This window comes from Episyrphus balteatus, chromosome 4 (genome assembly GCF_945859705.1).
Source record: "Episyrphus balteatus chromosome 4, idEpiBalt1.1, whole genome shotgun sequence".
NCBI lineage: Eukaryota > Metazoa > Arthropoda > Insecta > Diptera > Syrphidae > Episyrphus > Episyrphus balteatus.
This window is the reverse complement of record NC_079137.1, coordinates 27,390,897-27,403,656: the sequence shown is the minus strand read 5'-3', so window position 1 is coordinate 27,403,656 and position 12,760 is coordinate 27,390,897. Positions and strand designations below refer to the sequence as shown.

The window sequence follows — 12,760 nt, the reverse complement described above, 5'->3', positions numbered from 1 at the left end:
ATTCGATCGACATTTATCGCATCGAAAGTTGAACGACACTCGCTATAAGGGCCTATATTTAGTCTTGGAATTGAACACTCGAAGTTGAAAATAAGTAAAACAAATCTGGGTAGGTACCTAAAAATTTAAATCAAAAACAAACACCACTAATTTGTGATACAAGAAAACTTTGTATGACAATTTTTTGTAAAATAACCTCAGCTACAATTTTGTAGAACATAATTTTTGTCTAAAACCTACCGTTTCAAAAATAAAAAATATTGTGAGCTTTGTCCCCTTATAATGAGACTAGCGAACAGAGGAAACTTCAGGACTTTTCACAGATTGTAAACCACACTTACATATATCAAGCTGTATACCAAAAATCAGCCTGTTACAAAATTAATAAAACACCCCCATATTGCTCTTACCTTAAAATCTATACCCAGAAAGGGTATAAAGTTAAAGACGTTTAAGCTGAGTAAGGGAATAGTATTTTCAAATTAACTCGAAAAATATGGGTCATAGAGAAAAATTTATTAACATAAAAGTTGTAAAAAATAAAATATTCTAGAAGTTTAGCCTCAAATATTTTTATCAAAAATCATAAATGGCCGAGTTATTCACTAAAACTTGTTTTTCCTTAAATCCAAGATGGCCGCTGAAAAACGTCCTATGAAAAAATTGCACGTTTTAATTTTTTCCATTTCAGCTTTATTTTTTGTACATTTCAAATGGGCTATATTGTATTTTTAGCAAGTCCTCAGCGAGGGTTTCTTTCTATCACCACTGGAGGCACGTATTTGAGACTTAAAAAAAATAGAGAATACTGTCAATATTTGAATTATTAAATGAATTCAAATGACCAATTTTGAGCTGATATACAAAAAAGCGGTCTTTTGTGCACTACTATGCCGTGGCTTGAACCCGTATTTTTGTATCATTTGTTTAAGGCGTCTAAAATCGTTCCAAAAATATGGTTTCAAAAGACTTGCTCTTCATTTGAAATCATTATTTCCATTTCTTTATTTTGATATGGATTCTTCATCTTGCCAGTGCTGTACGCAGAACAACGGATTTGTTTACATTTAAAACGTATCCTAGCAACTTGGCACGTCATGTTTTAAAATGCCTTATTATTGCAATGCAACTTAAATATCTATTCAGTTGTCTTATATATGTTTCAAAGTGTGGTCTTACCATTTTTTGTTAATTTATTGATTTTAACCGTTATTAATAAAAAACAGCAAAAAATATGACTCCCGAGGCGAATGTATTCCTCGTTGTTAACCTCGGTTGCGAAATGTTATATGTCATTGATCAAAGGCTTAAAGCCCAAAAAATTTCGCCGGAGAAGTCAGCAGAAGGTCTCAAATTACAATCAAAATGAATACAATCCATTTTTTTTTTTTAATTTATCTTTGTGGTTTTTTTCAGTGATGCGTGACATAACAAGTGTGCTTTTAGATCCTAAACTAGTAGAACGGTTGATTATTGGAAGTCAACAACAAAAGAGTTTAATTACAGCAGAACATTGCAAATTCATGCTGGGAGACATTGCTTGCTGTTCTTTGATGCGGCTAGATGATGGAAGTATGGGAAAACTCTGGAATCTTATGACAATGATTTTTAAATGGCAAATGTTTGTCACTAAGCATCCACAACACTTATTAGATGTAACTTTTCGTCATTTGGATGGCTTGGGAAAAATGCATCCTGAAGTGAAAAAGTCCATTCTCGTTGATTACACAAAGAATACAATCTTAGATTTTTGGAACAGTAATACTGAAACTATTCAACTTGGAATTTACAAGACTATAAAAAGCTGGTTAGAATGTTTTAATGTAAAGATTTCTCTTTTACTAAGACTGGGCTTTCAAGCAATGGATTCGAGTTTTTACAAAGACCCAAAAGAAAGTTTTTTTGAAGAGTTTTCTGATCAAACAGGGGATAATATTTATATGAAAAGTATGGAAATTGCTGCAGCTCTTAAAGAAGAACAAGGAAAAACCCAAGGAAATCCCATAGACAATCTTCAAACTCAATTGAATGTGGTTGGCTCTGATTCTGAAGGTCCTAAGAAGAATACATTTTTTGATGATGTGCAATTAGAAGTGGAGGCCACACCGTCGTCCAAGGACGTTTCTTCAACATTTGTACAACTAAAACCAATTCACAATCCTTTGAATAGTTCATGGGAAAATTTTGTTGCTCACAGAAGTGCTCAACGCGCAGATGGCGGTGAAAAAAAACTTCGCACATTATTGCCAAAGAGTACATGAATATTTAATTTGAAAGAAATTATTGAAATTTGAAATTCACCAGATGTATGAAATTCAAAACTTTTGAATAAGTGGTTTATTATTTAATAAAAATAAAACAATTCATTTATTCGCTAAACATCTGTATTATAAATTCTGTCAACATTCCATAACCGCATAAGTCGATATTGTGAACGCCAGTTCAATGATGTACAGATAAATTTTACCACATCATATTTCTGTTTTGCAATCGGGTTATATTATAGCAAGATGCAACATTTAGGCGGATATCTATCGAAATTTTAATATCCCCAAAGTTTTTAGACAAGGTCTTCGTATATACAGGGTGTCCCTAAGTCACCGCCCCAAATGAAAACCATGGGTTCCTGAAGTCATTTTAGGTCGAAAAACTTAAGTGGCAATTTTCTCGTTTTCGTCCCGTTTTCGAGTTATGACGGTTTTTATGATTTTTTTAATCAGTTTGTTTATTTTTTTAAATTACTTTCAGTAGTCTTTTTTATAAAAAAAAACTTATTTTTTTAAGCAAATAAACTGGGCTTAAATAATATGTGCAAAAAATTAATACTCATTTACGTGCTTTTTTGGCTAAAATGATATGAAAGTGTAAAAAACAACTTAAAAAACGAAGAAAATTGTGTTTGATGCAAAATTGCGGAGAAACGGTTGTCCGCAGAAAAAAAGTTATGAGACAAACTAAAATTGTAATAAATTCGACGGTGTGGTCTAGAAAAAAATTAGAAAAACCGTCATAACTCAAGAACGGGACGAAAACGAGAAAATTGCCACTTAAGTTTTTCGACTTAAAATGACCTCAGGAATCCATGGTTTTCATTTGGGGCGGTGACTGTGGGACACCCTGTAGAATCTATAATACTATCATGAAGTAGTTCGTTCGTTAGCTGAGTGGTCGCGAGAGCTTTTAGATCGATTTCAACAATGCAATGAAGAGATTGGTCGTCTATACGTTCTATATACAAAGGACATGGTTTTTGTATATAGAACCGTTAATAAATCGCTATTTACGGTACCTCCCATAGAACGATTTTTAAATTCTGATTTTCTCCTAAACCATTTGCTTAATTTCAACGAAATATTTTAAAATAGATAAATATAATTATTAAAAAAACTTCAAATCGCAATGCATACGGGTCATAAGAAAACTATTGAAATCAGTGAGCATTGGTTTGGATACGAATATCTTCTAAACGGTTAAAGCAATCAATTTCATTCCAAGGAATTTTTTGTAGAACGTTTAAGCCCCTACAAGAATATACCTTGCTAATTTGAAAATAATGAAGTTTCAGTGAATTAGATATTTTTTTTAAACTTTGACCTCGAATATCTTTAGAATGGTTAGATTAATGAAAAAAGTTAATAAGACCAATTTTCAACAAGAATATGTCTTGCGCGTTTGATCATTATAATTTTTCAATTTGTTACAAAATTAAGAACAAAAAACGAATTTTTAAAGATTTTCTCGATTTTTGGACCTCAAATATCTATTCAACGGTTAGATAAACGAAAAAAGTGTATAAGGCCTTTTTTGTACAGCGTTCAATTTCCTACAAGAATATGAAAAGAAATTTGCTAAAAAGTCAATTAATAAAAAAATTATTTTTTTTTTAGTAGAAGCTTCATGTAAAAATGGAAAATTGCAAAGCGGAGGACCTTCCCATTAATATAAAGAGCTCATATTTGGTGTGTATATTCTAGAAGGGTCTAGGTCTTTTACAAACAATCTCTATCGGTTACAGAAAAATTAAAAAGAAAACTTTTCTTCAAACTGAATGAGAAAAAGGTTCGTGAAAGCTGAATTTGGAGCATTCAAACCGGTGCGGTGTTGAAGTCGGATTTTCCAAAAAGTAAAACAATAATTTCTTTGTGCTCAGGGGGTCAATTCCCGATCTGTGAAACTGTGATAAATTTTATCACGTTTTCATAATAAATTCGATTATTGATTTGTTAAAAAATTAAAATAAATGTCTAAATCATTTCACATGATAAATTATTTATCACAACCGAATATTTTTGTGAAAAATAAATAAACAAATAAAAAACACGATTATAAAAAAAAAACAATCTCAGATTCGAACCTAGGCCGGTTGGAGTAAAAGGTCTGCCTTATCCACTAGGCTAATTCGAATTTTTTTGTTTCGAAAACTTTTGTTCATATAAGGTGCTAGGATATATTTTTCTCATTAAGTACTTTTCAGTATACGTTTATCAAATTGAGTTTGAGAATCGCATAAGGGGTGCCTGTGAAGTGATAAAATGAAAAAAACGCTGTGAAAATTGAGATGATATAATTTTTATCAGTTCACAGCTAAAATTTCTAGAAAAGAAAATAATTTAAATTTTTTGAAAATTTTGACCGTTAAATATGAGGTCGAATTCCTTCAGTAAAACATGCTTGGCACATTGTTTACAACCAGGCTTGTAAATATCAATTGAAAAAAATGCATTTCAAATTTTAAAAAATTTATTGCAAATAAAAAATTTTGCATTAAAAAAAATATTTATTGCAACTGAAAAAAAAAATTCCATTGAAACAAAAATTTTCATTGCAACTAAAAAATGTTTGTATTAAAAAAAAATTGTATTACAAGTACAAAAATTTTGCATTAAAAAAAAAGGGTTTTGCAACTGAAAAACATCAGCATTGAAAATAAAATAAATTTTTATTGCAAATAAAAATTTTTTGCAAAAAAAAAATTAATTGCAAATAAAAATTTTTCTGCATTGAAAAAAAAAATCAATGCAAAATGTGTGCCTTAAATATTTTGTTTTAATATTCGTCGAATTCGTCGAAAAAAAAATTAATTGCAAATAAAAATTTTTCTGCATTGAAAAAAAAAATCAATGCAAAATGTGTGCATTAAATATTTTGTTTTAATATTCGTCGAATTTCTTATAACTGTGGCTAAATATTATAGTTGAAATAGCTAATATGTGGTCAAAAAGGCAATATTGTACGAAATTCGAAGAATATTAAAAAAAAAAATATTTAATGCATTGAGTTTTTTTTCAATGCAGAAAATTTTGTATTTGAAATAAAAATTTTATTTTTTTTAATGCAAAATTTTTTTACTTGAATAAAAACAAAAATTTTTAATGCAAATATTTTTCTGTTGCAATGAATTTTTTTTTTTCAATAGAAATTTTTTTCAGTTGTAATAATTTTTTTTTATGAAAAAAATTTTTTTTTTAATTTTCCAATGGAAAACAAATGCATCAAAAAAATGATTTTCAACTCTGTTTAAGACACGTAAAAGGCGTTGAGATCAATTTTAATTTGATTTTTTCTTGTTGAAAGGACTTCGGTATTATTTTAGCTGAATCTTGAATAACAAGAAAACTGATCAAGCCACAAAATCGGGTTTTTTCGGGTTTCATCTGAGGTAAGGTTATTATTATTATTTATTTAATATGTTAAATGCTAACATTAGAAATAAACTTAAATACAAACAATGGAACGATAAAACTTAAAATCAATATAATTCATATTTCTGCAAAAAAAAAAAAATGAATTTCTCATTTTTTTTATTACTATTTTTAACAAAACCTTGAATACTTTTAAAAGTATCTGAGGTACTAAATTGGGATTTGAATCAAAACTTTTTTTGTAAAAATCTTCAATTACTGACAAAAGAAAATATTTAAAAAAGTAACTTTTCAAAAATGTCTACTGGCCTGTTTAAACCGGAAGTGCACTTCTAAAACTTTAAGTTGAAATAAAAATTGACTGGGTGGAGCTACAAAATTAATTTTTGCGCAACAAATGAAAAGCTACTAGACATCCAAAAAGTAATAATTTTGCTATTTTCGTCCGCTACTACTTAGCGGAATTTTGAATAAAAAAAAAAACTTGGAAAAAAGCTAAGTTTGGGGAATTGAAAAGCTACAAATTTGGAGGACAGCCAAACCTTTTGTTTTTAATCATTTCAGATTTTGCACGCTAACTTCAAACTTGATTTGGTGGAAAATTCAATAACTCAAAAACCATGCGCGCTACAAGGTTTTGATTTGCGCAACAAACTAGCGAGATGAATTTTTTTTATCCCATCACATGGTGTCCGTCAAAGTAGGGCACGCCATATTTTAAAATAAATAAATATAAATATCAGAATAATTGTGAGTTATTTTTATTGAATGAAGCTTAGCTTCTTTTTATCACATAACAATTCCAATGAGAACTATTCTATTCTAACAATTTTGAAAGTCTAAAATAAACTTCTTTCCAGTGAATCCTTTAAAATTCAAAACGGCCGTAACCGCATCTTTATAATTAGTTAACGGCACCATTTCGTGCACTGGTGCCGTAAACTTGCCACCTTCCATTAGGTTACAAAGCTCAGAATACATTTTTGTTCTCTCCTCGTTTTCAAGATTTTCTTTTGTCCATCTTGTCATCCAAAACCCAACGTACGAGATATCTTTGAATATCAATGAAGCTGTTCCCGCAATAACAGGTTCCCTTGACATCCCTCCGTAAGTGACGTGAAATCCTTTAGAATCTAGATACCGAGCTACTTCAGTGGAGCTCTTGCCTCCAACACAGTTAAGTGCAAGTTTTGGTTTCTTTAGTTTACTTTTAAAAATATCAGTTTTGCGGATTTCTTCTTCGGTAAGGACTTCAGTTGCTCCAAGGCACTTAAGGTATTCTTTGAGATTATCGATATCTGGTCGATTGCGAACAACACCAACTGACGAAATATTCCAGGCTTTGCATAGCTGATGTACTGCTTGGCCAACAGCACTGTTTGCTCCATTTTGAATGACAGTATCACCTGGATTAATTTGGACAAAGTCTTTAAGCATTCTATATGCAGTACAAGGATTGACAGTAATAGTGGCTGCCTCCGCAATTCCGATTTTGTTGGATATTTTCATTAGGTCTTTAGAAGGATATACGGCATAAGAAGTCCACGTTCCAATGCCTGTTGTGGATGGTACAACCCGATCACCAGGTTGAATATTTTTGACGTTCTTCCCTACACTAATTACATCTGCTACAAATTCGTTGCCACCGACAGCAGGAAGAATAGGCTTTACAGGGTACTTACCTAAGATTACATAAATTTGTGAAACAATCAAACAGTAAGGGGAAGTATTTACCTTGAATAGTATTAATATCAGCTGGATTGATTGGCGCAGCAACGGTCTTAACCAATACTTCGTTGTCCTTTGGATCGGGAATTTTTACTTCACATATTTTGAGCACATCACAAGGCTCTCCATATTCAGAGTATTGTAGGCATTTAGCCACAAAGGACATTTGACGAGTACGAAATGATGTTGTAGTGATGCAAATTACATTAGATTTAATTTTATTAAGCATGTTTCGTTTATTACTTTTTAATAATTATTTGTTAGCAATTTTTAATGAGTGCCTTTATCGTGATCAAAGTAATGAAGTTTGTTGTGTGTGTTCAACACAAGAAAATTGAATTTATTTTCTAAATTTTTTATTTTACTGACAGTGAAGCTGACAGGTCACCTCCACCACTTCTGCCTTCTTATATTCGCCGATGTTAACTATAACTATATTTCAGGTTAAGCCCCGATGCGTTTTTTTTTGTCCAGTTAAGACCGGTGGTAATAAAAAACACACCTATTGTTAACAATAGGCACAGTACACATAATAAGGTCATGGTATAAAAAAAGAAGGTATGATCATTAGAAAAAACTCAGTATCGAGAACTGTCAAATGAAAGAAAAAAAGATGGCTACTTAGTGTTTTGACAGCCCAGCCCATTGAAATTGTTGTTGTAAACAAATTTGTCTTGGAAATTGTTGTTGCTTTTGACTTTGCCAAATGCCAGACGTCAAAACCTTATTACCCCATTTTGTAAGATGGCGGCTCTAATGATCATACCTTGTCTTTTTATACCATGTAATAAGGTAATAGGTCTGTTTGGGTACTGCCTAAAACAGAAATATTTCAACTTTTTTCAACTTTTTTAACCCAATTCCTGTTTGGGTACTCTGAAATTGTACATTTTTTCACAAAAAAGATGGCCGCGAGAGAGAAAAAAATTTCCCCTTCTTGCGAATTTCTGCCCAAAAAATTTCATCGAACAAAAATCTGAAATCTGTCAAAAGGTAGTGCTTTCTCTGTTTTTCTTTATTTGTTCTTGTCGCACAACATAAAGAAAACAAACTACAAACATGGTGGCGTGGATTTTTTTTTCTTGTTTTTTTTTTTATTTATTTCGTTTTAGTGATGTAATGCTCAAAACAAATTAATATTTTATGAACAAAATACTAAAAAAAGTGTTTCAAAAATAAAACAAAGTGTTTTTAATATTATTCATTTCTTTTTTTTTTTAATTTGTGTTTACATTTTTTAATGAACAAAACAAAGTACAAACATCCCAACTAGCACAACAGCTTCTATAATTTGAGATCTCGCCGGTACTACTTTTTATACAGCTTGTATTGAGCTTGCTTCAGAATTTAATTGCTTATACAAGTTCGAACTTGTTTAACAACTTCTAATAAGTTGTTTAAACACTGTTAAAGAAACTTAAACGAAAAAAGCTTGTTTTCGGAAAGGCCTGCTTAAGGGGGGGTTTCCATAGCATTTTAATGGAAGATGGTTGACTAATTGTTGTATTACTTTTGCAGTTTATAAGATAATCTTATGAAACTTACTTTTTTGAAAAGGTAATAAACGTACGAATATTTTTGCATCATTTAAATTTTAGAAACATTTCTTGTGCGATTTTTATAAGGGTCGAAAATGATTTTTTTCCTGCAAATTTAGATTGAATCAGAATTTTGGTTGGGGCACCGTTGTTTATAAACTTTTTATTTATTTTTTTTTTGTTTTATAATGATCAAATGTGTTTTCATGCACTACGCGAAACAGATTTTTTTTTTTTTTTTTTTTTTTATTAGAAAAAAAACTTCGTTAATTTGTTGTAATTTCATGTTTTTTTACTCACTCTTCTTAGAATAACTTTACCGTTTATTAGTGTTTTTAGATGAAACAAAAAGAAAACAATAAAGGGAAATTAGGAGAACCCAATAAAATTTCTAAAATTTAATTTGAAGTTAGTTTGAACGGTTAATTTGAAGGAAAGGTGTCAAAATGCACTTTATAGCATTTTAGTCGTGGGGCAAAGCGTGATTATTTTTTAAAATGTTTTTGTATTTTTTAATGAGAAGTTAATAAAGTTGTTCATGCAACCCGTTTGCCAAAAAAAAAATATTTTTTTTATTTACACACTAAAAATTTGATTTTAATAAACCAATATTTGCATTCTGTTTTTGAGGAAGGGGCAGTCAAAGCATCCACAATTTATTTTTATTATTTTTTTTCATTATATTTCAAATCAGTTTCAAAAAAAAATATATATTTTTGCTTACAGTATTTTTAATATAAATTGTTGAAAAAGTGTCTATTTTAGCTTTTTTTACTTTGAAAATTCCATTGATCACGCACACATGCAAATTTAGTTCAAAAGAATGCCACGCATAAGCTGGCGCTGATGAACTCTTTTTTTCTGTTCTTTTCTATTTATTGAAAAAAAAAAATTGCTCTTGCGCTCTCATTTTCTCATTATATTTTGTTTTTTTTTTTTTTGTGTTTACATAATACTTTTTTTTTGTTTCCTATTTCCTCACTCAGGCAGGCAGAAATCATTCATGAAATTATGAAGATGATGCAGAGACTAGGTAGATAGTAGATATTTTTTGCAAGATCATTATCTTTGGTTTTCAAAAAGGGTTGTTTTGTTCTTGTTGACTCTTGGGTTTTTCCTAACAATTCATTTCGTGTTTATAATATCGCACCCGCTCTTGCGAGTTGACACTTTTTGGTTTTTTTTTTGTGTCAGCGAAATTCTTTTATGTGTAATATTCACATTGCTCGTGCGGGGATATAGGTAAAGGATTAGATATGTGGTATGCATTTGTTTGTGTGTAAAAATGTGTATTGACATTTGACATGTGCTTGTGCACAATGATTGATTTCCATATTTAGGTTGATTTCTGGGTTGTATTGTTTATTATATTACACTCGCGCGTGCGTGCGGGGTTATATAATATAAATACCTATGTCCTTTTGTTTTTCATTGTCTTTGTTTATATGTTGCGGATTCGGTTTTTTTTTGTAGGTTTGTAGGTATAATAGTTATATTTTCGCGGGTGAATGGGTAAAGGGTTATAGGTATAAGTGTATTTGTGGTTAGAATGCACTTGATGGTATTTATGGAAATAGTTTTGCTACTGAGGAAACAGAAGCAAAAATGTAGCTAATGCCTATCTGAATTTATAAATAAAATATCAGTTTGAAAAAATAGATCATTGTTTTTCAAAGTGTTGAGCTTGAAAATTATTTTTGAAAACTTCCCTAAACTTTGATTACATAATTGAAAAATTAATTTCAAGGTTTAAAAAAAAGTAACTTATAAGTTATTAATGCTGCCTTAATTTTGTTTCCTAATAATGTAGGTAGGTATAAGTAAATAAAAAACAAAATCGATTCAGTTACGAACTGAGTTCATTGCATTGGTGACTTTAAAAAAAATCTTTATTAAAAAGGTGTTGAAAGTAAATTGGATTGATATCGAGTCCATCCTCAAACAACATACACATAAGCACCTAAACATTCTATATATTGTAAGTAAATACATTTCCATGTCAGCCGGCACGCGTGAGTGCGAGACAAAAAATTTAGAAGAACAACTCAAAAGTGAGCAAGAACCTGAAAATCAATCCTTCTGCGCATCTACTCATATTTTTATACAAACTACACAAAGGATACTGTCAAGTATATTATATCAATGCACCCATATAACACATCCTCTACCTGCTTCTCCGCTGAACAACTATAATTATTATTATAATGCAAAAAATTTCTCTGATACACAAAAAACTCAAATGCCATCCACAACAGCAACATGGAAACAAGTTTCTTTTTCATTTCAAAAATAAATAGGTATACACTCCAGAAATCTTTCATGAAAATATTGAATTTCAAACCAGTTTTCGTCCACAAACCATATCCATATAAAGATCTATGTAGTATACCTACATCCATTTGCATGTCACCCCGCACGCGTGAGTGCGATGGCGATCTCACAAAGAGACAATGAATGAAAACCATAACCAACATCCTGAGAGTAAAAAACCAGAGAATTCGATGGCGAGAGAGCGAAACACATTCACTAATACACACAAATGCTTTTACATGAGATTTGACTTTGCTGAAAAAGGGAACCCAGTCTTAATGAATTTATAGAAATTTTAAAGAAATTACCAAGTTTAGTATTTGATTTTGGTTTTGATATTGAATAATCTAGCTGAGACATTTTTTGGTTTTGACATTGAATAATTTAGCCCGGACATTTTTTCTTTTGACATTTCTGCTATTTGAACTGATTAAGTTTTTGACTTCATTAATGAATATACTAGGATAGCCGAGTGGGTAGAGTGGCGGACTGCCACCAAGCAGATACGAAGTTCGATTCCTGGGTGTGGTAAAAAAATTATATAATTTTAAAATTATTATTAATAGATAGACTAAAAACTAATGGAATAATATATATAATTTCAAATAAAAAGTAAAATTCGTGATTTAAAATCAAATAAAAACAAGTTAAAAAATGATTCTTTTTTGTTTTTGTAGTTGTTTTTTTAATTTCGATAAGACATGTATTAAGGAACTATACAAGCTGTTCCGAAGCTATCTGTCAAATCTCAAAGCTTCGGTAGAGCTTCGGTAAAGCTTCGTTTAAACTTCTTATAGAGGATCAAACTTGTATAACGTTCTCCTTTTTCCATGCCCAACAACCTTACTAAAGTTTAAAAGAAGCTGAAATGTAGCTTTTGTAATACCTTAACCGAAGCTGAAATGTTAGTTGGGATGGCGATGTGGCTATGTTTTGTGTTTTTATTTTTATTTTTTGTGTTTTAATGGTTAAGAAGTGCTTTATTTTATAAATGATTTATATGAAAAAATGAATAAAAAAAAGTGTTTGTAAAACAAGACAAATGTTTTGATATTTTTCCTTTCTTTATTTTTTTTTTTTTCAATTGGTGTTGTTTACATTTTTGTTGTTGTAGAAAAAGTAGCAGAAAATTTTGTGCCAAAAGCGTTTGGGTACTTTTAGACAATTTTTCTTTCTCTGAGAGAATTTCATCCCCACTCCTTAAAATTTGACAGGTTTCATATTTTTGTGCAAAAAGAACCCAAACAGACCTAATATATTCCGAACGTTGTCAAAATTTGTTTGTCAAAAATGGGCACCAATCTGTCAAATCGGCCTTTGATTTTTATATTTTAATCGCAGTAAACAGGAAATTTGTTTTTGTTTTAATTTATAAAATGTCATTTAAAATAATTATAAATTGAAAAATAACCAACTTTCTTGGTGTTTCTGCGCGGAAAATGGTCGATAAAATTGTTAAAAAATTAGTGTTGTGCGTGGTGTTTCGGTTTTTGTGCGTTTTTCGTCGGTATTTTAAAACAATTAAGAATTCGATAGCTGACG

The 12,760-nt window shown here is 30.4% G+C and overlaps 2 protein-coding genes across 2 annotated transcripts; one reads left to right on the top strand and one right to left on the bottom strand.

Moving 5' to 3' along the window:
• The first annotated feature begins 922 nt into the window (after window positions 1-922).
• LOC129918827 (protein OSCP1) lies at window positions 923-2,512 on the top strand. The gene is made up of 2 exons (XM_055999570.1): window positions 923-1,346; window positions 1,417-2,512. The coding sequence occupies exons 1-2, from the start codon at window positions 1,235-1,237 to the stop codon at window positions 2,259-2,261; spliced, it is 957 nt and encodes a 318-aa protein (XP_055855545.1). The 5' UTR covers window positions 923-1,234; the 3' UTR covers window positions 2,262-2,512.
• A 3,875-nt stretch (window positions 2,513-6,387) lies between these two features.
• On the bottom strand, window positions 6,388-7,769 carry LOC129918826 (enoyl-[acyl-carrier-protein] reductase, mitochondrial). The gene is made up of 2 exons (XM_055999569.1): window positions 7,377-7,769; window positions 6,388-7,324 (listed from the first exon to the last, which is right to left on the bottom strand). The coding sequence occupies exons 1-2, from the start codon at window positions 7,597-7,599 to the stop codon at window positions 6,465-6,467; spliced, it is 1,083 nt and encodes a 360-aa protein (XP_055855544.1). The 5' UTR covers window positions 7,600-7,769; the 3' UTR covers window positions 6,388-6,464.
• Between the last annotated feature and the right edge of the window lie 4,991 nt (window positions 7,770-12,760).

What these genes read in the sequence shown, in the direction of transcription:
- LOC129918827 (XM_055999570.1), top strand. Translation starts at nt 1,235, where the DNA reads ATGACTCCCGAGGCGAATGTATTCCTCGTTGTTAACCTCGGTTGCGAA. An exon ending in GCCGGAGAAGTCAGCAGAAG is followed by an intron (nt 1,347 to 1,416) that starts GTCTCAAATTAC and finishes GGTTTTTTTCAG; the next exon opens with TGATGCGTGACATAACAAGT.
- LOC129918826 (XM_055999569.1), bottom strand. Translation starts at nt 7,599, where the DNA reads ATGCTTAATAAAATTAAATCTAATGTAATTTGCATCACTACAACATCA. An exon ending in TGATATTAATACTATTCAAG is followed by an intron (nt 7,325 to 7,376) that starts GTAAATACTTCC and finishes ATGTAATCTTAG; the next exon opens with GTAAGTACCCTGTAAAGCCT.